At 32.9% G+C, this 23,653-nt stretch overlaps 3 protein-coding genes across 4 annotated transcripts; 2 read left to right on the forward strand and 1 right to left on the reverse strand.

Moving 5' to 3' along the window:
* The first annotated feature begins 6,185 nt into the window (after positions 1–6,185).
* On the forward strand, positions 6,186–17,314 carry LOC106721081 (cilia- and flagella-associated protein 53). Its single transcript, XM_045684286.1, has 11 exons — positions 6,186–6,268; positions 7,186–7,337; positions 7,607–7,687; positions 8,258–8,422; positions 9,510–9,672; positions 10,604–10,784; positions 11,234–11,421; positions 12,038–12,202; positions 12,817–13,029; positions 13,529–13,620; positions 17,212–17,314. The coding sequence occupies exons 1-11, from the start codon at positions 6,191–6,193 to the stop codon at positions 17,312–17,314; spliced, it is 1,581 nt and encodes a 526-aa protein (XP_045540242.1). The 5' UTR covers positions 6,186–6,190.
* A 1,156-nt stretch (positions 17,315–18,470) lies between these two features.
* On the forward strand, positions 18,471–20,755 carry LOC106721084 (myb-like protein A). The gene has a single exon (XM_014515955.2). It carries the CDS (start codon positions 18,506–18,508, stop codon positions 20,753–20,755), a length of 2,250 nt encoding a protein of 749 aa, XP_014371441.2. The 5' UTR covers positions 18,471–18,505.
* An 838-nt stretch (positions 20,756–21,593) lies between these two features.
* On the reverse strand, positions 21,594–23,469 carry LOC106721091 (adenine phosphoribosyltransferase). 2 transcript variants are annotated; one of them, XM_045684274.1, is made up of 4 exons: positions 23,448–23,469; positions 22,987–23,150; positions 22,556–22,793; positions 21,594–21,859 (listed from the first exon to the last, which is right to left on the reverse strand). In XM_045684274.1, the coding sequence occupies exons 2-4, from the start codon at positions 23,073–23,075 to the stop codon at positions 21,635–21,637; spliced, it is 552 nt and encodes a 183-aa protein (XP_045540230.1). In that variant the 5' UTR covers positions 23,076–23,150; positions 23,448–23,469; the 3' UTR covers positions 21,594–21,634. The 2 variants fall into 2 exon arrangements, with proteins under 2 accessions (XP_045540230.1, XP_014371449.2); XM_014515963.2 differs by lacking the exon at positions 23,448–23,469 and adding an exon at positions 23,257–23,336.
* Between the last annotated feature and the right edge of the window lie 184 nt (positions 23,470–23,653).

Genomic DNA, 23,653 nt, shown 5'->3' on the forward strand with positions numbered 1-23,653 from the left:
GTATTCACCACATGCTTCATGAAAGGGGGATAGGATTTTTTTTTTAAATAGACCCAATTTCCACTAGGCGACTGTGGACATTATTTTGGTCGCACGCGACTTCTATATTTATAGCAATGGAAATGGTACATTCTTTGCTTATAAATATAGGAATTGCTTGTGACCAGAAATGCGATAAGTAGCACTAGTGGAAAAAGGTCTTAATCATACGGTACTTAGTTAAAATAACCTTTCATTATTATTTATTATTCAGAAGTAATTTGAATATAATTTCTATTATATATAATATGTATGGTTTCAAGGGTTAAACTAAAAAAAAAAATTGTAAAAAATTTTTGCTTATAAGCAAATTGTTACTTAGTAGGATTTTTTTTCTTTTTTTTTAAATAATAAATGTAGAAATTATTATTTTATTTTACAGCTTTTAATGCATGAAATAATTAATATTTTTAACTACAGTGGAACCTGGATAAGTGAGAGTCCAAGGGATTGTGATATTTTTCACGCTTATAGCGGTTACTCTCCAACCCGAGTTTCTCGCTTATAGAAGTTTTTCGCTTATGCTGGTTCAATTGTATATTTTAATGCTTACATTATTTGCTTGATAGTAATTCCTTAAAATATATATATATATATATATTATATATTACAAGGTGGCAAACAACAAGCGGTCACATGAATTCGCCGAAATGGCGAAGCGACCGCTTGCCATAGACTTAATTAACGAAGGAGGAGACTCACAAAAAGAGAATATTTAACCTTTCTATACATCTCCTTCATCATCAAATCCACCTCCCCTTCCCATCCTTTCCTTATAAGAAAAGGGGGTGGGAAAGAGGACTAAAATTAGGTCTCCGGCACCACACTCAATATGTAGTAATACTAATAATGTAGTAGTAGTACTAATATGTAGTAATAAAGTTAAAAACTATAATTAAATGTGTATAAATAAATATTTGTACATTTTAAAAGGATATGCAGAATATTTTGGAGGATTTTGAAACTGTACAATGTGTCATATGTTCTCGGACTGGGACCAAAAGTTTATTAGAAGGGCATATTAAAGAGGTAAATATTATCATTTATATAAATTAACTAGCTCTCGCCTTCGACTCCATCCGCGTGGAATTAAAAAAAAACCGTAATAGCCTATGTGTTCTTCCAGACTATGTTCTACATCTGTGCCAAATTTCATCAAGATCTGTTCAGCCGTTCCGGAGATACCTTCAAACAAACATCCATCTAAACATTCGCATTTATAATATTATTAAGATTTAATTTAAAATAATTATATGTCTCATTTTCAATGGGCTTAATTAATATTGTTATTTTTAATGGTGAATTTTCATTTTGGTAGCATCTTTAATAACAATATTGAGGTGTTTTCCAAAAAAATTTCATTAGTATGACAGTTGTAGATCCATTGACACTATTAATTTGATCGACCCAACAAAAAACACCGCAATATTGCCATTCCTCTCTTTCACACATATTCTCACTTTCTCTCTTTCTTTCTCTCTCTCATTCCCTTAAAAAAGTAAAGATGACAATAGTCCTGTTATTCATGTGTTAATTGAAAATTAACTTAACGAATCTCAGATTGATTTAAATTCACACTTAAATATTTTTTTTACACGAATTCGTCGAAATAGCGAGGTCACCGTTGTCCATAGACATCCACAAATGCAGATGCGTTGCCTACCTTTAATCAACGGAGAACGCACAGAAAGAGGACATTTCTCTTTCCTATGCGTCCCCTCTTCCGCCAAATCCACTTTCCCTTCTCATCCTTTCCTAATAAAAAAATAATGTGAAGGGGAAGAGGACTAAAATTAGTCCTTCAACACCACACTCATCAGACTAAACACGGAATTACTTCCACTTGACGTCTGTCTTCTGTGTCATGTTGATAGATATCTCTATTATTGTTGTTTGACATGTTTGTAAACATTTTCAGAAACATTCAACAAGAATACACAAGGATTGCGGCGGTGAATGGATGCTGAAGTACAACCTGGGTCATCTCACTTGTCTTCAGATCTGGTGCAGTGAGGTGTTGGAGCGCGACTCCTTGTTATATCTACTGAGTGTGAAGTATCAAGATCCTGACTACTGCATGGCTACTTTGTCTGTGAGTATTACTGTATAATTTACAAGCGAGAGTCCAAGAGACCGCGATATCTCGCTTTTAGAAGTTTCTCGCTTATGAAAGTTGTCTGTCTGAACTGAATAATAAGTCTAGCTTATTTGTCTGTGAATATTAATGTATAATTTATAAGCGAGAGTTTAATGGACCGCGATATCTCGCTTTTAGTGGTTTCTCGCTTATGAAAGTTGTCTATTCTGAACTGAATAATAAGTCTAGCTTATTTGTCTGTGAGTATTACTGTATAATTTATAAGCGAGAGTTCAATGGATTGTGATATCTCGCTTTTAGAAGGTTCTCGCTTATGAAAGTTGTCTGTCTGAACCGGATAATAACTTTAGCTTATTTGTCTGTGAGTATTACTGTGGAATTTATAAGCGAGAGTCCAAGAGACCGCGATATCTCGCTTTTAGAGGTTTCTCGCTTATAAAAGTTGTCTGTCTGAACTGGACAATAACTCTAGCTTTAAAAATGTCCGATTTTAACGTTAGTTTTAACTTCTGTGAATTTTTTTTAATGGTAACAAAATTGTATTGATATTAAAAATTAAGAATAACGCCACCTAGTTTAAAACAACTAACTTTTAAGTTGGCACGTTGCACAGAAGAGTTCTCTTGTTTCTTACGTGCCAAATCAAATTCTGAATAATATACGTAATTTTTTTTTGTTTTCAACTTTATATTTTTTAAAGAAATATACAAATATATAGGTTTATTATTGTCTTAAAATATTTATTAATGCTAGGTAATAAATAGAAATGTCTTATTTTCAGATATTATCAACAAAACCTATAGTTAAACACGGTACAATAACTTTATACAACAGTTTAACAGGCGAGCCGCATACATGGGAAGGGGAAATAGAACCCTTTTCCACTAATCTCCCTTATTACAATGAAAATAGGGGTTTAAAGATTAAATTGGAAAAATTAAATCTACTACCAAACAGTGCTAATTTAAAATTAATCAACAGAGAGTTAGTTAATAGTTCATTAAGTAAAGTAATTGTTGGACAACCTGAATTAAACATTATTAATTTAATGTTTTTTGTTAATATTTTTTAAATCAACATTTACAAAAAAAAAACAAACACAAAGTAATAAGAACCAATTTTTGGTTAACATAAATTAAGTTTTGGATTTAGTACAATTTACATTTAAAAAAAAACTTATCGCAATACTTAAAGTTATTTAATAAGTACTAAGAGCGACCCTTAGTGTTGATTTAATACGAGAAATAAACACTATGATATATTACAAAAGTATTAAATTGTTGAAAAACAATAAATTCCAAATTTATTATAATTAAAGGGGAACTTAAAAAATATTAGAAAGTTAAAAATGTCTTATATTTTTTATTGTTATACCAAATAATTAAGAGGTTGTGATACAAAAAAAACCTAAGTAAATTAATATAAAAAAATAAATAAATAAATAAATATGGATCTCTATTTTCTAGTATTTTTACACTAAAATTATGTTAGTTTTTGAATTTTCTTGAATATTGAAATTTAATTTAAAATTAAAAATAAAAATAACGAACATTTTTGTGTTACTAGTTATAACGTAAGCAAGTATTAATAACAATAAGACATATTACAAAGAGGAGAATGGGTTCATTTGGTACTATGCAATAAATAATAATTCAACAAATTCAATGCCACTTATATTTTTACTTATTAAGGTACAATTCCACTGCCATGACACGTGTATTGTAGTCTATTTTAATAAATGAAAGGGATAACAATATAACAATGTTACGACAGTGGAATTCTACTGCTAAAATGAGCGCAGGACGAGTCGGTGGCAGTGAAAATGTTTAATTTCTTATAATATTATGTTATGAAGTGAGAAATCTGCAAGTATTATAAAATACCATTGATGCTCAGTTTACATTATTCCAGTCCAGTGCTGGATTATAATTGAATTATAATCCAGCAGTGGACCTGTTCGCTGGAATTATGTAAACTGGGCTTGTAAGTTATTATGTTGAAATTCGTGCCGCAAATATAAGTTTATGAAGTTTTTTTTTTGTTATATTTTATGATTTGTTTCATTTTTGATTCAGTGCAATTATATGTTAGTTATATAAGATCGAAAACTTAATGTTTTTTTTTTTTTTGGAAAGTACAAATTAAGTATTTGTTATAAACTTAAATATAATTAGGATTACGGATATTATTTTTTTTGTACAAGATTTATTCAATGTTGATTTTTTTCTACTTGTGTTTTTTTCTGTTACCGTGAGTGTCCACTGCGGATTCGCATATTTGTTATTTTTGTAAAAAAAAAAATGTATAACAGTATGATTTTATAGACGTGTTTCAACAGTGGAAATCCACATTATTTTTTCATACTTTCACTAGAATTGTATTTTGTCAAATAAGAAAGAAAAAAAAATCATTTATTACCACACAAAAAACATACACAAGTAACAAAATTGATACAATAGTGTGGCAAAAGGAATTAGTTGATTCATTATGATTATTTGATTGTTACATGACTTTAGTGTATTTTGTAGTACAAATTTTAGTATAGTTTTTGAACATAACACACGTAAAAAAAACAGTCGAATTGATAACCTCCTTTTTTGAAGTCGGCTAAAAATGATGTGCTCTTTCAGTATACAATTGGCCTATGCTATATTTTTTTTTTAGTTTTTTTTTTGGAATATGAATCAACGGTTATTCGATCTCACACTAATCTAACCGTTTCATATTCCTGTTTTGTTAGTTTTAAGTTTAAAATCTCTTCGCAATTAAAAAAAAACAATCGTAAGGAGTAAATTTTTTTATATGAAGTACAAAATACAAGTAAATTAACTTCATTGACGAAGCATAAGTACAGTCAGCTTCATAAATATTTATAACAATGCTTCAGAAACTTGTATACGACTAATTTGTATACATGTATCCGTTCGTATTATTCAAACCATGAATACATGATATTAACGAATGCAAAATTTTTCTGACGCTTTGTAAATGTTCTCTTTTTGTGTGTCTCCTCCTTCTTCGATTGAGGATAGGCAACACATCTGCAATTATGAATGTCTATGGGCAGTAGTCGCTTCGCCATTTCGGCGAATTTATGTGGCCGCTTGCTCTTTTGCAACTTTGTAATATAAAAAAAAAATATATCATGTATTTACGGTTTGAAGAATACGAACTAATACATGTAACATGTATACATATTAGTCGTATACAAGTTTCTGAAGCATTGTTATAAATATTTATGAAGCTGACTGTACTTATGCTTCGGCAATTAACTTCATTACTTGTGTCTTGTATTAAAGCTTAGTAAATATTATGCAGCTGACTGTACAAAAAGATATAGTCATTTCTGTCGTTCCCTTTAAAGATAGAAAGATAACAATATTCAAGTATAATTTCAATAGAAAAAAAGATACAAAAAGTTCTTAATTAAAACTGTAAGAAGCATTTCTTATTTCTAATTATATTTTTAACACATTCAATGCCACTAGGATCACATATAAAGGGCCTATCAGCCTAATAGGATATTTTCTACTACGGCCTAGTAGGAATGTAAAACAGACATAAAAGTACCAGTGTCGATCTTAAGTCGAACTTAAGCAGTACCATTTTACTGTGGGTTTCCATTGATGAAATTTACAAAACATATTCATGTTTGTTTCCTTTTAGTATGATATTGTATGAGTGCTTCACCAGTGACAACGCACGGTTAGTTGTTGTTTTGATACATTTCATATGTTTTTGGATCTCTTTTTTTATTTTATAAGGTTGATTAAAAAACTTTGAAATTATGATTTCTTTTTATTTTAACAATAGTACTGTTTCAAAATCACCGAAGTGATGCGAAAGTTCTCACTAGAAAAAGGACGAAATAATAGTTTATTAAAATTGTCTGATTATAAAAAAAAAATCATCGACAACTACTGTCAACTTTATTTTCCCAGAAAGACATATCTGAAAAAAAAATCAAACTAATCTGACATACCAATAAATATTTACAATTTGTAGAAATATTTTATATTTATAAATTTATGTTATTATTTATGTAACATTATAATGTGTGAAGTTAATATTCCAAGACAAAAAGTGCCCAAAGATGGCGTCGGACCGAGAGGTGTACCGGAATGTTACTATGTAAGTTGTTTTTTTTTTTATTATTTATATCCATCTTGTTTTTTATCATAATTATATCCCTATACATATCGAGGGGTGAAAGCCTATTTGTTTACAGAAAAAAATCCTGATTCTGAATATATATATATATATATATATATATATATATATATATATATATATAATTCAATATCGCAAAAAATGTCGCTTAAAACATATAGAATTTCACCCCTCGATATATATCTGCTGTTATATCTGAATTCACACCCTTACGCATATTTTTAACAGTGGTAAAGCTAGTAACAACATCTGTTGCACGAATGGTCCGGCTCACCCCTTGAAATACCACGACCATACAGAAGACTGTTGTCAACTGGAAGTAATTTTGTGTACAGTCTAATGAGTGCGTCCCGGAGGTTCAATTTTAATCCTCTTTCCCTTCCCACCCTTTTCTTATAAAGAAAAGATGGAAGGGGAATTGGATGTGATGGGGACGCATAGGAAGGAAATATCTTCTCTTTCTGCGCGTCTCCTACGCAATCCATTCATCTGTTTTCCTCTACCTTTGTACGCTTTTGAGTTCTATATACGTCTTGATCTGCTCCTCAGTTCCCTTCTATTTAAACGCATTTACAAAATTTATAACTGTGATGTATATAATACTAGCTTTTACCAGCGACTCCGTCCGCGCGGAATAAAAAATAGAAAACGGGGTAAAAATTATCCTATGTCCGTTTCCTGGTTCTAGGCTACCTCCCCATCAATTTTCAGCTAAATCAGTTCTACCGATCTTGAGTTATAAATAGTGTAACTAACACGACTTTCTTTTATATATATAGATAGATATAAATAGATTTTGCATAAATACCTCTAGCAAAGTACTAAGTTTACTATTTTATCTGTATTATATGATATTAATTCAAACTTTTTGGTATCAGACGTCACGCGTTTTGAATTCAACATTCCGCTACGTGAAATTCGTGCGCAAACTTCGTGCGTTAGAAGAGGAGCAACGTAAGGGTGCTGAGAATAAAGCTAAAGAGGAAAAAGACCAGACAATCAATGAGTTTTTCATGAAATGTGATCGCAAGTATTGATACGCTTTTGATTCATTTATTTACGAATTAATCAATTAACTCTTTTACCAGAAATTTGCGTTTAGATAATTTAATTCTACTAGCAGTTATGTTAACACTTTCCATGCCACTATGAATTTTTCATATTAAAGTGAACACGCGAAAGAAGTAGTTAGCACTAAATGTGTTAAAAATGCAAAGTAAAAGGAGTTAAAAATGTTTAGGAAAAGAAGACTTGGTCCTTCGATAAATCTGCCTTACATTATAAAATCAATTTCCACAGATCACTTATTAATGATGTCGCACGTCGAGTTGATCTTTGTTTGGCATCGTACCAGAAAGACTTAGAAGTGAAGAAGGAAAGGTTCTGTTATTTATCATATTATCAGAGGAAGTAACACCGAATCTTGCCAAAATTCATAACACCACGTAGTAAAATTACTGCACTGAATAAACTAAAACTGACCAAGACTGTTTAAAAGTTGTCCTGTATTATTTAACCTATTCTACATAATACTAAAATACTTAACTTAGAGTAAATGTAAATATATGTTACAGGTTTATTACAGGATTTCATTGACGTTTAAATGCTTAACTTAATTAACTAATCATATCTCCTTTTAGCAGTCCAAGGGTTAACAAAACTGTTAACCATTCAAAGGTTTAAAGCAGTGTTTCCCAAAGTGGGCGATAACGCCCCCTTAGGGGCGTTTGAAACCTAGGAGGGGGCGATAAGGGGCCCAAAAATGGGGGGCATTGAAATTAATTAAAGTAATGAAATTGTGGTTTTTAAGTTTTAGGGCTGAATAAAAATTAGGGGGCACTGAAATATAATTGATTTTCAAAGGGGGCGGTGAAAGAAATAAGTTTAACAATCACTGGTCTAAAGGTTAACAAATTGTTAACCCTTTGACCACCATACCTCGTTGATCAGGTTGAAGGAGTTATTCGCATACGAAGAAGAAGAGAACACGCGTAAGTTTGTGGCACAAGCGCAAGCGGGCGCGGAATTAGTGTGGCAAGACAAGAAGGAGCGGCTGCGGTTCTTACTGGAGAAGAGGAAGAAGGAGCACGCCGAGAAATATAAAGATACGCCGCTGTTAGTTATGCATTCGGTACAAAATTTCGACTTAGGGCCATTTAAGAAAATTACTCATTGCTTCCTTAAAGCCATACGATACCATGGCTTGGAATCAACCAACGTTAGGCAATACTCTATCTACTTGTTTGCCTTCATTTTCACATAAAAATACGTACTTTTAAATTACACAAAACAGTGCCAAATTATGAGCATGCTAACGCAGCTTAAATATATGTTTCAGAAAGGCTTATAGTCGTTACGAAAAATAGAGTTGATAAAACATAACATTTTGTTACGGAATTGAGAACCTATGATAGACTGATTTAAGCTTCTAATATTTTTTCATTTAGTCTGACTCATTTTCCTTATTGATTCTTTCAACATGATCAAACAAATGAAATATAAGTATTCCAGTCACATATTTTTAAAGACTAATGTATTCTGTCGAGCTGTTTCTGTACCATGAGTCAACGGTTGAACGTGATGCACAAACGAAATCTCGGCCAAACCCAACCAAGTGGCCAGAACCAGTTTCGACTGTTGCGATCCATAAATCGATTATAGCAGTTTTTTATTGATGACTAGTTGTCGCACGCGACTCCGTCTGTAATAAGTAGCCGTTCGGGAGATACCTTATAACAAACAGCCATCTATATAAACTTTCGCATTTATAATATTAGTAAGATTAAAAATACCATAACTCAAATCCAACCTGACCAAAATTACTTAGCAATCGATAATGTGGTAGTGGAATCGCAGTAAGTCGAAAAAAATCCCTTGCCTTCCGCTGAACCCTTAAATACTCGGAAACAAATTATTTAGACTTCGTAACAAAATTTCTCACAGTCATTTTAGTACATATACTCGGTAACTCGTATTTTAGAAATCACGTTATTTAAGTCGAAGTTGGTAAAAAATGTTTGACGTCTTACTAGGAATGGGGGGTATTCCTAGTAAGACGTCAAACATTTTTTACATTTTTTCAAAAACTACAAATCCTGAATCTCTTAGTCGAAAACTCAACAAGTCAATTTTTTCCATTTCCCTTGACATTCAAAATATCGAGATTCTACTGTATATTGATATGAAATTAATTCCCCAACAGTTCTAAATGCGTTCACGTATTGCCGTGTATCCTCAAGTTACGCGCAATGGAAGCCCAGCAAATACAATTATATCAGATGAAAGAGAAACAAGCGCGTCGCATGGCAGAGATTGAATTCGACAAGATGTGGTACGAAGTTACAATGAAAGAAGCCGATGCATTGGTTTGTAAACAGTATACCACGACATAAAAACACATACTGTTCGTAAGAAACGGGAGAGCTCCCGATATTTCGGCATAGTTGCATTCGCCATGTTACAGCCTAATCGTGGTAAGAATCCCGTTTCTTACGAACAGTATATTAGTAAAAACCACGAAAGTATATACATATAATATATATTATATATATATATATATATATATATATGTATATATATATATATATATATATATATATATATATATATACGATTTTATTATATATATATATATATGTGTGTGTGTATGTATACCTCAGTATAGCGTGGCGACCCTTCGCCACGGCAAGCGTCGCCACGCCAACAATTCAGTTTCCAAGTGAGCCTATAGATGTTTCACATCAAAAAACAGTAAACCCGACTGACTGAACCTCTGACACTGGTTTACACGAATCGAAAGAAACCTTATTCGGTCATTATAGGTCAGTTGTTTAAATTACATGAAGTCAGTAAGTCAGTCGGGTATAAAGGTACAGTTTTCTTCAGTATTCTAATTTTAGAAAAATTTTACTACAATGAACTTACACTACTCTTATTATTAAAAGACACATTTATACTATGTTTTCATGAAATTGTTTTTAAGCTTGTAGTTTTACAGTGGTAGAGTCAGCAACATCTGTTGCACGAATATGCCGACTCGCCCTGTGCAATATCACGACCACACAGAAGACAGGCGTCAAATGGAAGTCATTCCGCGTGCTGAATGCCTAATTTTAATTCACTTTCCCTTCTCAACCTTTTCTTATAAGAAAAGAATGGGAAAGTGAATTTGACGGAGGAGCGGATGCGTCACATAGAAAGGAGAAATATTTTTATGCATCCCCTCCGTTGATTAAAAGCAGGCAACGCATCTGCAACTGCGATGTCTATGCAATGGTCACTTACTATTTCCACTAGGCGGCTCGTATGGAATACGACGCAATAGAGAGATATAGAAGAGACGTGGAGTGTAAGCAGTACTCCGACTACCAATTGGAACAGAGACGCAGACAGAGGGAGAATGAGAAAGAAATGCTGCGACAAGAGACCTTGCGCTTCAAGGCCATATGGGACGCGGAAAATAAGAAAGAAGAAGACGGTTAGTAGTCTTATCTTCCTTATATAACTTGTAAAAACTCTTTACTAGTTCTTCTTCTTGCATTATAAACTTAGATCATTGATAATGAAAACACGTATATGGATATTTTTGATGATCGTAATAAATATACGTAAACGTGTAGCTTCCCAACAGTGAGAGAATTTTCATTAGTTTCAGAGCCTCTTCAATACAATCAAATCTGTCCTCTATATAATACTAGCTTTTACCCGCGACTCCGTCCGCGCGGAATAATAAAAATGCACACAAGATAAAAAAATTCCTATGTCCGTCTCCTAGTTCTAAGCTACCTCCCCATCAATTTTCAGCTAAATCAGTTCGACCGATCTTGAGTTATAAATAGTGTAACTAACACGACTTTATTTTATATATATAGATTAGTATAGACTATTCAATTTATTTTTATTACTGAAATATTAGTAATTTTTCAGCGGAACAAGCTCGCCGTGACAAAGCAAGAGAAATAGCAGAAGATAGTAAAAGGTTCTTAAAATTAAACCAGGAGAGGTTGGCGAGAGAGAGAGAAGAAGAGAAAATGGTGTCCGATGCTTGGAACTCTCTCGCTTCCCAAGGCCTGGCTAATGACATGGCCATGATCGAATTGAGAAGGAGAAAAGAGGTGAGTTTTGTTATTGTTATTTTCAATTTTAAATTTAAATACAAGACTTTAGATGCAACAATTTACTAGCTGTTGCACGCGACTCTGTCCGCGCGCAATTAAAAAAAACTTAATTAGCCTATATCTTCTTTCAGACTATGTTTTACATCTAAGCCAAATTTCAGTGAGATCCATGCAGCAGTTCTGGAGATATAATCCAACAAACATTCATTCCATCCATCTAAAAATTCCTATTTATAATATTAGTAAGATTTGTATAGTTTTTGAGCTCAATATTGTAAAGGTTAATACATATCTAGGTACTTAGTAACAGTTAACAAATATAGTCAAACCTAAATTACCGAGAAATGACTGAATTCTAAAAGCGAGAATCATTGTCCGGACTTGACGGACAACCGCCGTAAGCGAGAAACTCGGATTAGAGAGAAATCTCTATGTTTGGTTTGACTGTATTCAATTTAAGAAAAGTACATTGTTTTAATTTGCGAATACCTTCGATTTCTTTTTCGAATTATCGTTATTTAAATTTTAGGCGCAATTCTTCCTACAGCAACCACTTTCTATAAAAAAACAGCTTATTTTTATAGTTTACCTAAATTTTCTCGGTATACTTTAGCGTGAACTCGACGAATGTAATAGAAGGCTTCTAGAAATGAAGAAAAAGTTCGTCGACATGGATATAGAAGATGACATCATTAGGAAAGAGGACGCGCAACAAACACAAAGGAAAAAAGATGAAATCAGCTGCAGATATCTCAAATGGGCAAAGGAGACCACAAGGGTACTCCTAATATGCTAATTCATATATAAACATGAAGGACATATAACACTAACTGTCGCCCGTGACTCCGTCCGCGAGGAATTAAAAAAACGTTAAAAAAACTTCTGTGCTAAATTTCAACAAGATCCTTCGTTAAGCAGTTCCGGAGTTACCTTCAAACAAATATCCATCCATCTAAACATTCGCATTTATAATATTAGTAAGATTATGCTTTTAACTACAAGATATCAGATATGAGAGCGACTACTGCGGGCGTTTTCCGTTGGACCGATTGAATTCATGGAATTCATCGGCCCAATGGGAAAAAATATAATTAGGCCGATTGATCGGTAGATCCAACGGAAAACACCTGATACAATAAACATGTCATAAGTTAAATAATTGCCAAAAGAGAAACCTAAATATCCCCCCTGCCAAATCCACTTTCCATCGCTTCCTTATAAGAAAGGGGTAGGAATGTGACCGTGTCTCCAGTTCTGTGTGGTAGTGGTATTGCCAGTCTTTGCCGTAGGTTGCCTATTATATTTACAGTCTTAACCCCGTATACACATTTGCGATTATTCATTCATTGTATTGTTAAAAAAACAAAATATAATAAATTACAATAATTTTAGGAAGTACGTAAAGGTATGATAGAACAGATAAAAGAAAGAGAAGAAGAGAAGAAGCTTCTAAAGAAGAGAATAGATGAAGAAGACGAGTATCACAGACAATTACGGGAACAACTGGACAAGTTGGTCGATTACAGAGACAAGATGGACGCTAAAGTTAGGAAAGATCATCAACGTAACTTAGTGAAGCAAATTGAATATAATAATATATTAAAGGTATCTTAATTTCCTTTAAAATAATCCACAAACTATGTATAGAGGTTGTCAAATATCTTGTCGGCTCGGAACTTTGTACGAGTCGCTGCGCAGTACACAATGCTAGGTATCTTGGAGCTAGGATCTTGAGCCGCCAAGATATTATAAAAGAACTATTCCAAAAAAAAGTATTATTATCCCTTTCCTTCTCTTTGACTAAAACTGAAAAAGCAATTACATTTGTATCGGCAGTGGAAATCCACGGTAACATTTTCTACGACTTTAAATATATAAATATATATATATATATATATATATATATATATATATATATATATATATATATTTAATATATGTTTATTTATATATCATAGCAATTACAATCCTTTTTGACTATTTTTATCTGTCAAAATTAAATCAAATTAAAAAGTACAAGCGAAATTGTTCTCTACTGCATTGACATTTAAATAGTAAATTCTTTATCAAGTGATTTAGTTTTGCTCTATCTCTTGTATTATAGGAGCGAGCTAAACAAGAAGAATTAGATCAGTTGAAGAAATACGCGATCGCGACTAAAGAATACGAAGAGGAGATAGAGAAGATGCTCTGTCGGTGAGTTGCAACATATTGCATAAACTCTTCTTCAATTGACAGTCTAATTTGAGATCTAATTGTCAAAGAAAACTGTCAAAGTAATCAAGCCATGATCTTAATGAAAAATGTAAAGCTCTGTGTAGCGTTGCCAGGCGTTCGGATAAAGCCGGACATAGGTAGGCTTTTTGATTGCGTGTCCGGACAAAATAAACGGTGTTCGGGTTGTCCGGCTTTTGTTAGGCTTTTTACATTTCACAAACGAGAGTGGCTGAGCGTCGGCGACCAGAGTCGACTGACGGTCGTGTCCGGCCTTTCTACTCAAATGTCTGGCCAAACTGACTGGTCTGATCGGCTAGTAGGTTTGGCGATCTGGCAACCCTAGCTCTGGGAAATTTTAATGTCTCTCTGGGCAAGATTACGAATTGACAAGTATACACATACATAGCGTTGCCAGGCGTCCGGATAAAGCCGGACATAGGTAGGCTTTTCGTTTGCGTGTCCGGCCAAAATAAACGGTTTTCCGGCTTTTGTTAGGTTTTTTACATTTCCCAAACGAGAGTGTACCTATTAATACTGAGACAAAATCCTAAATAATATAGGGTGTCCGACCTTTCTACCCAAATGTCCGGCCAAACTGGCTGGTCTGTCCGGCTAGTAGGTTTGGCGACCTGGCAACCCTACACATACATATGACAAGTCACCTTTCAAAATCAATCAAGTCGTTTACTGAGTTGCTAGAATATCATAATGAAACAGACATAAATATATTATACAGATTACACGAAACTTTGTTAGTAATTCTTGGGCCGTTTGTACACAAAACAACGTAAATGTTCAAAACTCGACGAATTTTAGTCGCTAAGCAAATTACACAATACAATGTTATAAAGATTGGTACACAGACATCGCTAAATTTTTTTATTTGGTCGTCAAAGACGAGTTCTTTAGTAGCTCGTAAACTGATTATCAATATTGTAGTGAGAACAGTTGCTGCGATTTTCAAGATGGCGGAACAAATCTATACAGTTAATGTGCTGTCTCTACGCCTGTACTAATCAAATAGACGACTCGCATCGACGAATCAACGTTTACGAAGCGCGCAACGTTATACTTACGACGCAACCATACTTTAGTTTCGAAGATTTACGTTGCCTTGTGTACAGAGTCTTCGGTTAAGTAAATTATTTCGTAGACAAATTTAGGATAAGAAATCATAAACAACAGACGTGATCCCCTTATCTTATAAGTATCAAGAAGGTCGAAAGTTTAAGGTTTACGTATGGAATTAACTTTGAAATAATGTTTCATAGTTAAAAATAATTATTACATATTTTTTTGTTAACTTTTGGTTAACAATATACGTAACTAGCTTTTACCCGCGACTTCGTCCGCGCGGTATAAAAAAAATGCACACAAGATAAAAAAAAAAGTTCCTATGTCCGTCTCCTAGTTCTAAGCTACCCCCCCATCAATTGTCAGCTAAATCAGTTCGACCGATCTTGAGTTATAAATAGTGTAACACGACTTTCTTTTATATATATAGATTTGAAGTAAAAATTAACCTTTTCATACTTTCTAAATCTTAATTTAGTGATGAACTCAACTGTTTAAACTTCTTAGACACAAAAAATAAAGGTGTTTAACAATGTATAACAAATTTAAGATAACAACAACACAACTCACGCCTGTAACCCAGAAGGGTAGGCAGAGACCACGAAACACCATTTTGCGCGTCCTGACACACCTATCTCGCTTCTTTTACATGCATACATGCACCTCAGTTTGGGGTGCTCCTAATCCTGCCTTTCTTTGATATTTTACTAAACTAGACTGACAAAGTAATGAATGAATGGTAACAGAATAATTCTAAAAATATAATTGCAAATCCCCATTAAAATGCTTTTATTTTTTCTCTAATTGTCTTTAAACAATAAAATTAGTAAAACAGATTATGCAATGTTACAATTAAATTTAATAATAAAGACAAGGAATAGATTTACAATTGTTTTTAATCTTAGAATAGACTAGACACGCCTTGCTCAATATGCAAGTAGATCAACTGTTTACCTTGTTGTGGAAATAAAACCTCTTTTGTGACCTATGAAAATGACAAGGTTAGGGTTGCCATGGCGTAACAATTTGCCTTTTTATTTGTTAATAATACAACAATTTTTTTCTTCAATTTTGAAAATTATTTCTTATACAAAATTTATTTATGTAATATATAGATAGGAATAGTAAAACTCACAGGTCTTCGAATTATGCAGACTTAGGTAACTCTGATAAACCCCTTTACCCTTACGACATAGAAAAAAAGAGTGCGTGCTATAGAAATCTCGCCCAGGACGCTATTAGGGACAGCGAATCAGGGGATCTAGACAAAGCAACATTAGATAAACGAAGTCACTAATCGAAAAGCCAAAACTGTATGAAAGTGACAATAACTACGTCACGTATTCGTGACGTAGTTATTGTCACTGTTATTCAATGTATAGGCACTGTATGTATAGGCACTTTATTTGTCACTTTTAATGTATAGGCAAAATATTGCCTATACATTTTGTTGATTTTACCAGCGTGATAATTGAATGTTGCATTGTCTGGCCCCCTTTTAGTCTTCTAGATCGATCTATCCGTCATTTCAGTCATCACTCATCTTAATATTATAATTTTTACTAAGAGAATATGAATTAATAAAATGGCAACACAACTCCGACAATGTCGTGAGTCAACGCATTATCTTGTAAAGTGTTCCGGTTTGCGAAACGAGACGGCCTCATGTTGTTCCGGCAAATAAATTATCTTGTGTACTACAAGATTCTGTACCTTGATAATGCGAAGAGGAAACTATGTTATCAGACATTGTATGAAATTATACATTTAAAGATTAACTTATCTCCAAGTAAATTTAAAATCAATTTATGTATTCGTCTAATCTAGGTCATAATAATAGAAATAAATATTTAAATAAGACAATGAATGAAGTCGTTTGATGTGCAATTTGCGGAGGCAAACAACAAACTGGCAACGTACATATGTTTTTATATTTATTTAAATAAATGGAATTGCATACTGTTAAGATGAATATACACTAGTCTTTTTTATAAACGAGCGAGCGGCCACATGAATTGGCCGAAATGGCGAAGCGACCGCTGCCCATAGACTTTCGCAATTGCAGATGCGTTGCCTACACTCAATCTACGAAGGAGGAGACGTACAAAAAGAGAATATTTAACCTTCCTATGCATCTCCTCCATCAAATCCACATCCCCTTCCCATCCTTTACTTACAAGAATAGGTGTGAAGGGAAAGAGGACTAAAATAAGTCCTCCATCACCACACTCATCAGACTGTACTTGGAATTACTTCCACTTGACGACTGTGTTCTGTGAGGTCGTGGTATTGCACCGGGAGAGCCGGCCAATTCATGCAACTGATGTTGCTGGCGTCTCTTGTCTCGAGCATTTCTATCTAATGTAACGTTCTTACGAATGTAATGTAATGTTCGTAAAAGGGTGGTAAATTTGAACATATCATAGAGCGACTCTTTGTTCTTTTAAAAGTAAATACTCTAGTCCATACTCACCTTAAAATATGTTTTCCTTCCAGACCATTCTTCAGTGATCATATACATCCATTTATGAAGCAAATGGTAAAAGGTGTTAAAATATCGGAGAAATGTCCGTGCTCTAAGAAAGATTATTGTAAATGATTTTGGTTCTCAATTTGTTTAATTAAATGTTTTGTGTTGCCAGAGATAATTTTTTTAATAGCAATTAAAAAACAAACAGCATGTAAAAACAGAATATACTCGTTTCCTATTTACAGTTTCAAAAAAATATATATTTAATTTTTCGTGCACATGATGTATGCATTAATTATAATAAAAATAAATTAAAATTGTATGTCCGTCTTCAAGACCGCGTCAGGGGGGAATACCCGGAACAGCTGGATCGATATTGACGGGACTTTTTTTGGAGGACAGCTGATATATGCAGGATTAACATGTATGCTTATATTTTTTAATTCCACGCTGACTAAGTAGTGTGGCAATTTATTCAATACTAGCTGTGGCCCGTGACTCCGTACGCGCGGAATTAGAAAAAAGCTTTATTAGTAAACTACGCTCTACACTACATCTATGCCTAATTTCATCAAGATTCGTTGAGCCGTTCCGGGGATAACTTCAAACAAACATCCATCCATCCAAACATTCGCATTTATAATATTAGTAAAATAAATAACATAGACGACACTATATTTATTAAACAAAAAAATCTGGCATCTTCCAAAAAACCAGACAATGTCTACGTGACTGAGCCTCATTGTAATGCTAGACGTACTGCGATGGAAGATTTACTTGTCGATTTATCTCACATGTATCTTGTTGAGGAAAAACTAAAAATATACCTATTTTTTACATCACGATCAGAAGTGTACACAAAAATGCCTGCAATTTGAAGAGTTAAACAGAGATAGAGGTATGCATTCATATTTTGTGGTGACATTCCTTTTCATGGCTTTAATATCGCCCTATCTATTATTAGCTTTAGTATGCTTATTACTCAGACCATTTGAGCAGTTAAATTCGTTTTTAAAATATTTTACTCTATTTCTAACTATATAATATTAAAGTATTTGATTTATTTCCGAGGAAATTCGGAATTGTAACAAACTTGAGAAGTTACATTCGCCATAACAATGCTTTAGTCACGCTTTACTTTAATTCAATGACAGTTAAAAGCCATAATTTTCCTGCAGGAAGAGGTTAACGTGAGCTAATAAAAAAAATATTACGAAGGCAGCTCGTTTTGTGTCGTTTCATACGAAATATTTTCCTCAATCTGTTTGTCGTATAAAAGCTTTGAGATTTCCATATCTCTCACAGTCTTAATCCGACACCATGGACACTAAGATCTGGTTTTTACTTACGGTTGTGACAATAGTTCGGTCAAAAGATCTATCCGAAGGTTCCGATAGTCTCGGAACTAATACTCAGAAAATATTTGACGAAAATAAAAAGGCGAATCCAGCGATATGGCGACAAGTGGATAATATTACTATAACTGGTGACGAAGGGATGAAAATTAATAAAATCCTCGTGAAAGATTTAAGAGAAGAAAAAGATGGAGAAGCGAAAATAGTTGAAGGAGGTATCGGCCAACAAAACGTGACTATAGAATTGAAAAGTCCTACAGCATTGAGGGGATATGACTTTCATATTGAAGTGTATGCAAATTCTAACAACGGCCAGGCTTCTACAAGTCACGACGCATCCCAACAAGAAGCAAAGCCTGGAAAATCCTCTGAAGAAAAGAATCCAATTAATGCAGTTCCAAATTTACCTATAAGTTTAACTAGAGATGAACCATCGTCAACTTCTGAAAAACCTCAGGATGGCCTTATAATAGGAGGTAAGAGACAAAACCGTGATGTCGAAAACATAAATAAATCTAATAAGCAACTCAACCCACATTTTAATAATGCAACCACAGAAGTAACTGAACTGAAATCAACAAGCATACCGGCAACGAATAAAGACAAAAGAGAAGATAAAGATCACGAACATGGTATTGCAATTCAACCTATACACTTACAAGAAGCACCCAAAATGCCCGAATCAACTGCCAGAAGTATTCCCACAACGGAATTCAAAATAGCCGAAGAAAAACACAACCATGACGAAATCCATGATAATTTCGACGAAAATAAAAAACAAACGAATTTTGATACGAACGCGAAACATACCAATACTAAGTATTCTCAATTTAACATACGTGAAGTAACACCCAATGTACCTGTTAACGTGCAATCACCTGCTGAAGAAGGTCACAAGAGACATGTCCGTGACGTTAACCAGAATATTCCAGTAGTGGAAACAACTCAGCATTTATTACCTTCTAGTACATTAAGAAATCAAGGTTCTACTACAGCTAAAGCTATAAGCGATGAAACAAATCAACCAGAAAATAGTCAAGCGGTTCCAACAGAAAACAAACAAACTAAAGAGCACGTCCACCACGATAAAGTCGAAGAAGAAACTATACACGAACACCATAACCACAATAATAGATTTAATGGACGTTATATTCCCGACAGATTTGCTCGCAACCGTAACTCCGATTCAAAACGTGAAACTTCTACAGAAATCAACAAAGTCTCAACAACAATTGCATCACAATCTAGTACACCAATCATTCCAAGAATAAATGTAAACGCAGCTACTACAAACAAGCCTGAAACTAGCACTGGTAAGGAAGTTAATACAGACATCAAATCAGAATTACATATTAATAATAACAAGAGGAGCACTTCTGAAGAAATCACAGCACACAAAAGGCTTACACGTGATACAACTGACAAAAATAACAAAGAAAAACCCTCAGTATTGCCAACTAGCAACTTAAAAGACTCTCCGACTTCAACAACATTAAAACCTGAAATAAATGGAAAAACTCATTCAGATATTAATACAAGCAAAGTTAGCTCATATAGCACAAAAGCGCCAATTGAAGCTACTGAAAAAGAAAGCGGAAATGAACACAACAATCCAAAAGTAGACAATTTAGAGAATAAAGACAAGCAAAGAAATATTAGAGGTACTGAAGACAACAAAAACGAGGCCATTGCTTTGAGTACTTCAACTATAAAACCTGAAAATAAAGAAACAAAGAAAGTCCAAGTTCCTATTCAACTGAAAACTCCAGGTCAAGATGTTAAACAGGAACCTACAGATGCTAAAAAAGAAAATGAAAGAATCACTCGCGACGTCACTGATATTCCTAAATCACACAATGACAAATTAACCCCACCGACAGAAATTACTGGTGTAAACGTCGAAATGGGAATGAAATCAGGCGAAAAAGTAACTAAATCTTTAATTTCTACTATCAAAGATGACAACAAAGAACAAAAAGAAACATCCACTATATCTCCAAAAATCGGAGAAAGCGCCACACAAAATCCTGCCCAAAAAAATCAACCCGGTAAATACCCAAGAGGAATTAATAAAGACTTTGTAGGAACGTCGACTACTCAAGACCAATATAATACAAAAAATGACTTAAGTACCACAAGTAAACCTTCAGTTGATCTGAAAAAAGAAATATCTGAACCTAAACAGCCAGAAAAATCTTTAATGCCATCACAATAAGTATTTTTTTAAATAGTGATTGCAGCAATATTTGTTGTTTTGCACATCTTTTATTATTATTAATTTAAATGTTACATTTATATTTATTAAAAGTGTAAAATAAAACAAAATGTATTTATTTTCCCTTTATTAATAAAAGATTACACATTTATTAACTAAAAAAAATTGTGATAAGGCTTTCAAGTCTTTAATAATTGTGCTAAATTGTAAAATATAATACAAGTATCAAAAATCATTAATATAATATGTCATATATTTTAAAATTAAATATAATATTGATTTTTGTCAAAAATTTTAAAATCACTTGTTCGGTTATATAAAATCATATACATCTAAGATATATTTAATCCTGGAATATTCATAAAAACAAGACACTTAAATATTCATTGATTATATGATTTAAAAAACTATTATTTATTTCAGACATTGAAAAAATTACAGAAAAAAATTGTGATATAAAAATAATTACATATTAAAATATAAAACTTCTGGAATGTGTAATAAAAATATTTTTAGTATTTCTATATTTTAATTATTTGTACTAAAACTCTAAATTGCCTATCTGTAATATCTTTCTCGCTTATAGAAGTTTCTCTCTCACCAGAGTTTCTCGCTTATGGAGTATTTCCATAGGCACTGCATAATGATTCTCACATAACCAGGCTCAACTATATTCAAATTACATTGCCTTCTTTGTTATCATTTAATTAAAAAAAAAAATAATAACCCATAGAACAACACGCTTAAGGAGCCAGAAAGTTTGAGAGACTATCTGGTGTCAATGTTTACTAACTTGTGGTTTATCTAATGATGTCTTTTATTTCAACATAAAATAAACTATTTATCTGAGGGTTCGAATTGTGAAGCTAAATCTATTTACTAGTCATATTTTATTAAAGAACAAACTGGTATACCATCAGGTATGTTATTCCGTCCGTTTAATGTAACAAGTTCCATCACAACTACACAACCAATCACCTCCGCACCACAAGTCTTCAGAAGATTAGCTGTAGCTGTTATTGATCCACCTGTTGCCATCAAATCGTCCACAATAAGGCACTTTAGTCCCGGACGGATTGCATTCTTTTGTATCTCTAGGATATCCTGGAATTGAGAATATTTTAATGTATTAGACATTACCATAAAGCCCAAAAAAAACTGAATAAGTAGCCTATGTGTTCTTCCACGCTATGTTCTACATCTGTGCCAAATTTCATTAAGATCTGTTGAGCCGTTCCAGAGATACCTTCAAACAAACATCCATCCGTCCATCTAACATTCGTATTTATAATATTAGTAAGATTGTTGAATATAAATGGGGTTTGACTGTCATAAACATACATATCACATAATAATACTATTTATGACTATCTTAATATATATAAATCTCGTGTCACAATGTTTGTCCTCAATGGACTCCTAAACCACTTAACCGATTATAATAAAATTCGCACACCATGTGCAGTTCGATCCAACTTGAGAGATAGGATAGTTTAAATCTCAAATTATAGTCGCAATTTTAATTTATTGCTAATTATTTGTCTGTTATTATTTGACAGTCACAATTATCTGTTAACTCCAAATGATTCTAACAGATGTCGATACCTTTCGACTGGGTTGAGTAAGTAATCAATAGATGGCGCTGCTATGGTAAATCTACAAACGTGTCATATAAGCTTATTAACTGCGCGCGGAAGGAGTCGCGGGCGACAGCTAGTAATATTATAAGAGTTAATGTTTTCTGTATATAAGAGAGTCACAGGTGATAGCTATTTTTAAACACTTTTATTATATACTTACCGAACCATATTCCAAATCATATTTGAACGATTCAACTACACCGGGTAGCTTTCCCTTCTTCCTCACAGGTAAACATCCAACACCAAGTTCTGCTGCTAAAGAAAATGAGAAGAGGAAACCTCTTGCCTCTAAACCAATCACAGCTTCTACCTCCGGAAAATTTTGTTTAATTGTTTGTACAAGTAAACTTTGTAATAACTTGCATGTTGAACCATCTGATATCGCTGAAAAAATATCCCTGTAAAAGAATTCTTATGATAACTTTAACCATCTTTTAGTCATAATAAAATTATTTAGGAAGCCAATCTCAAAGTTTACAAATACCGTCTTGTAATTCAAAATGAAGTGTGTTGTGTGAAGGTTTTGTTTATTTAGCATTACATATAACATATGTATATAAAACTAAAAATTCAATAGAAACAATAACTTACCAGAATAAAATTCCTTGCTTAGGAAAATCGGGATAGCTTTGAATTTTACTTTTTAGCTCTTTTATCTTATTTTCAAAATCATTATCCATAATGATCAGGTTAAATAAACAGAAAATATAAATGGAGTAGTGCCGCCTTTACTATTGTCAATGTTTTCAAGTTGCCTAGTGAATTATAATTTTATTAGGTTATTATAAAAAAACTAATGAATTAAATCTATTGTTTCATCAATATGTATAAGATAAATAAATATTACTAAATAAATCATACCATTTAACATACGGCGTTGTAAGTAAATAAAATTAATTAACCATTTGAAGCAATATTTCTTTTAAATTTTAAATAGTTAAAAATTATAACCTTAAGTTCTCATGTCAAAATGTAACAATGTCAATTGGATTGGATATATAATTTTTTTTTCTTAATTTTAATTCAAAAATAAAAATATTTATTTAACTTACAATGAACAGCATTGGTGAACAGTGGAACTAAAATGCTTATGTTTTGCTTGTGACATTTATTTTAAACAACAAATGTCTTTCTACGAAAGACTAGGCGGTATGGTTGAAAGACTATAGCCTGCACCATGGGCGAAAAAAAAAAACAAAACTGTCAAACGTCAAATCAAATTCAAAATATTTTAATGCAACGGTTATTATTAAATGTG

The sequence above is a fragment of the Papilio machaon genome, chromosome 25 (assembly GCF_912999745.1).
Source record: "Papilio machaon chromosome 25, ilPapMach1.1, whole genome shotgun sequence".
NCBI lineage: Eukaryota > Metazoa > Arthropoda > Insecta > Lepidoptera > Papilionidae > Papilio > Papilio machaon.

Coding starts and splice junctions, on each gene's coding strand:
- LOC106721091 (XM_045684274.1), bottom strand. CDS start 23,075: ATGGATAATGATTTTGAAAATAAGATAAAAGAGCTAAAAAGTAAAATT. Junction 22,794..22,986: donor AAGCAAGGAATTTTATTCTG/GTAAGTTATTGT, acceptor ATTCTTTTACAG/GGATATTTTTTCAGCGATAT. Junction 21,860..22,555: donor ATGATTTGGAATATGGTTCG/GTAAGTATATAA, acceptor TCTCAATTCCAG/GATATCCTAGAGATACAAAA.
- LOC106721081 (XM_045684286.1), top strand. CDS start 6,191: ATGTGTGAAGTTAATATTCCAAGACAAAAAGTGCCCAAAGATGGCGTC. Junction 10,785..11,233: donor AAATAAGAAAGAAGAAGACG/GTTAGTAGTCTT, acceptor GTAATTTTTCAG/CGGAACAAGCTCGCCGTGAC. Junction 12,203..12,816: donor GGGCAAAGGAGACCACAAGG/GTACTCCTAATA, acceptor CAATAATTTTAG/GAAGTACGTAAAGGTATGAT.
- LOC106721084 (XM_014515955.2), top strand. CDS start 18,506: ATGGACACTAAGATCTGGTTTTTACTTACGGTTGTGACAATAGTTCGG.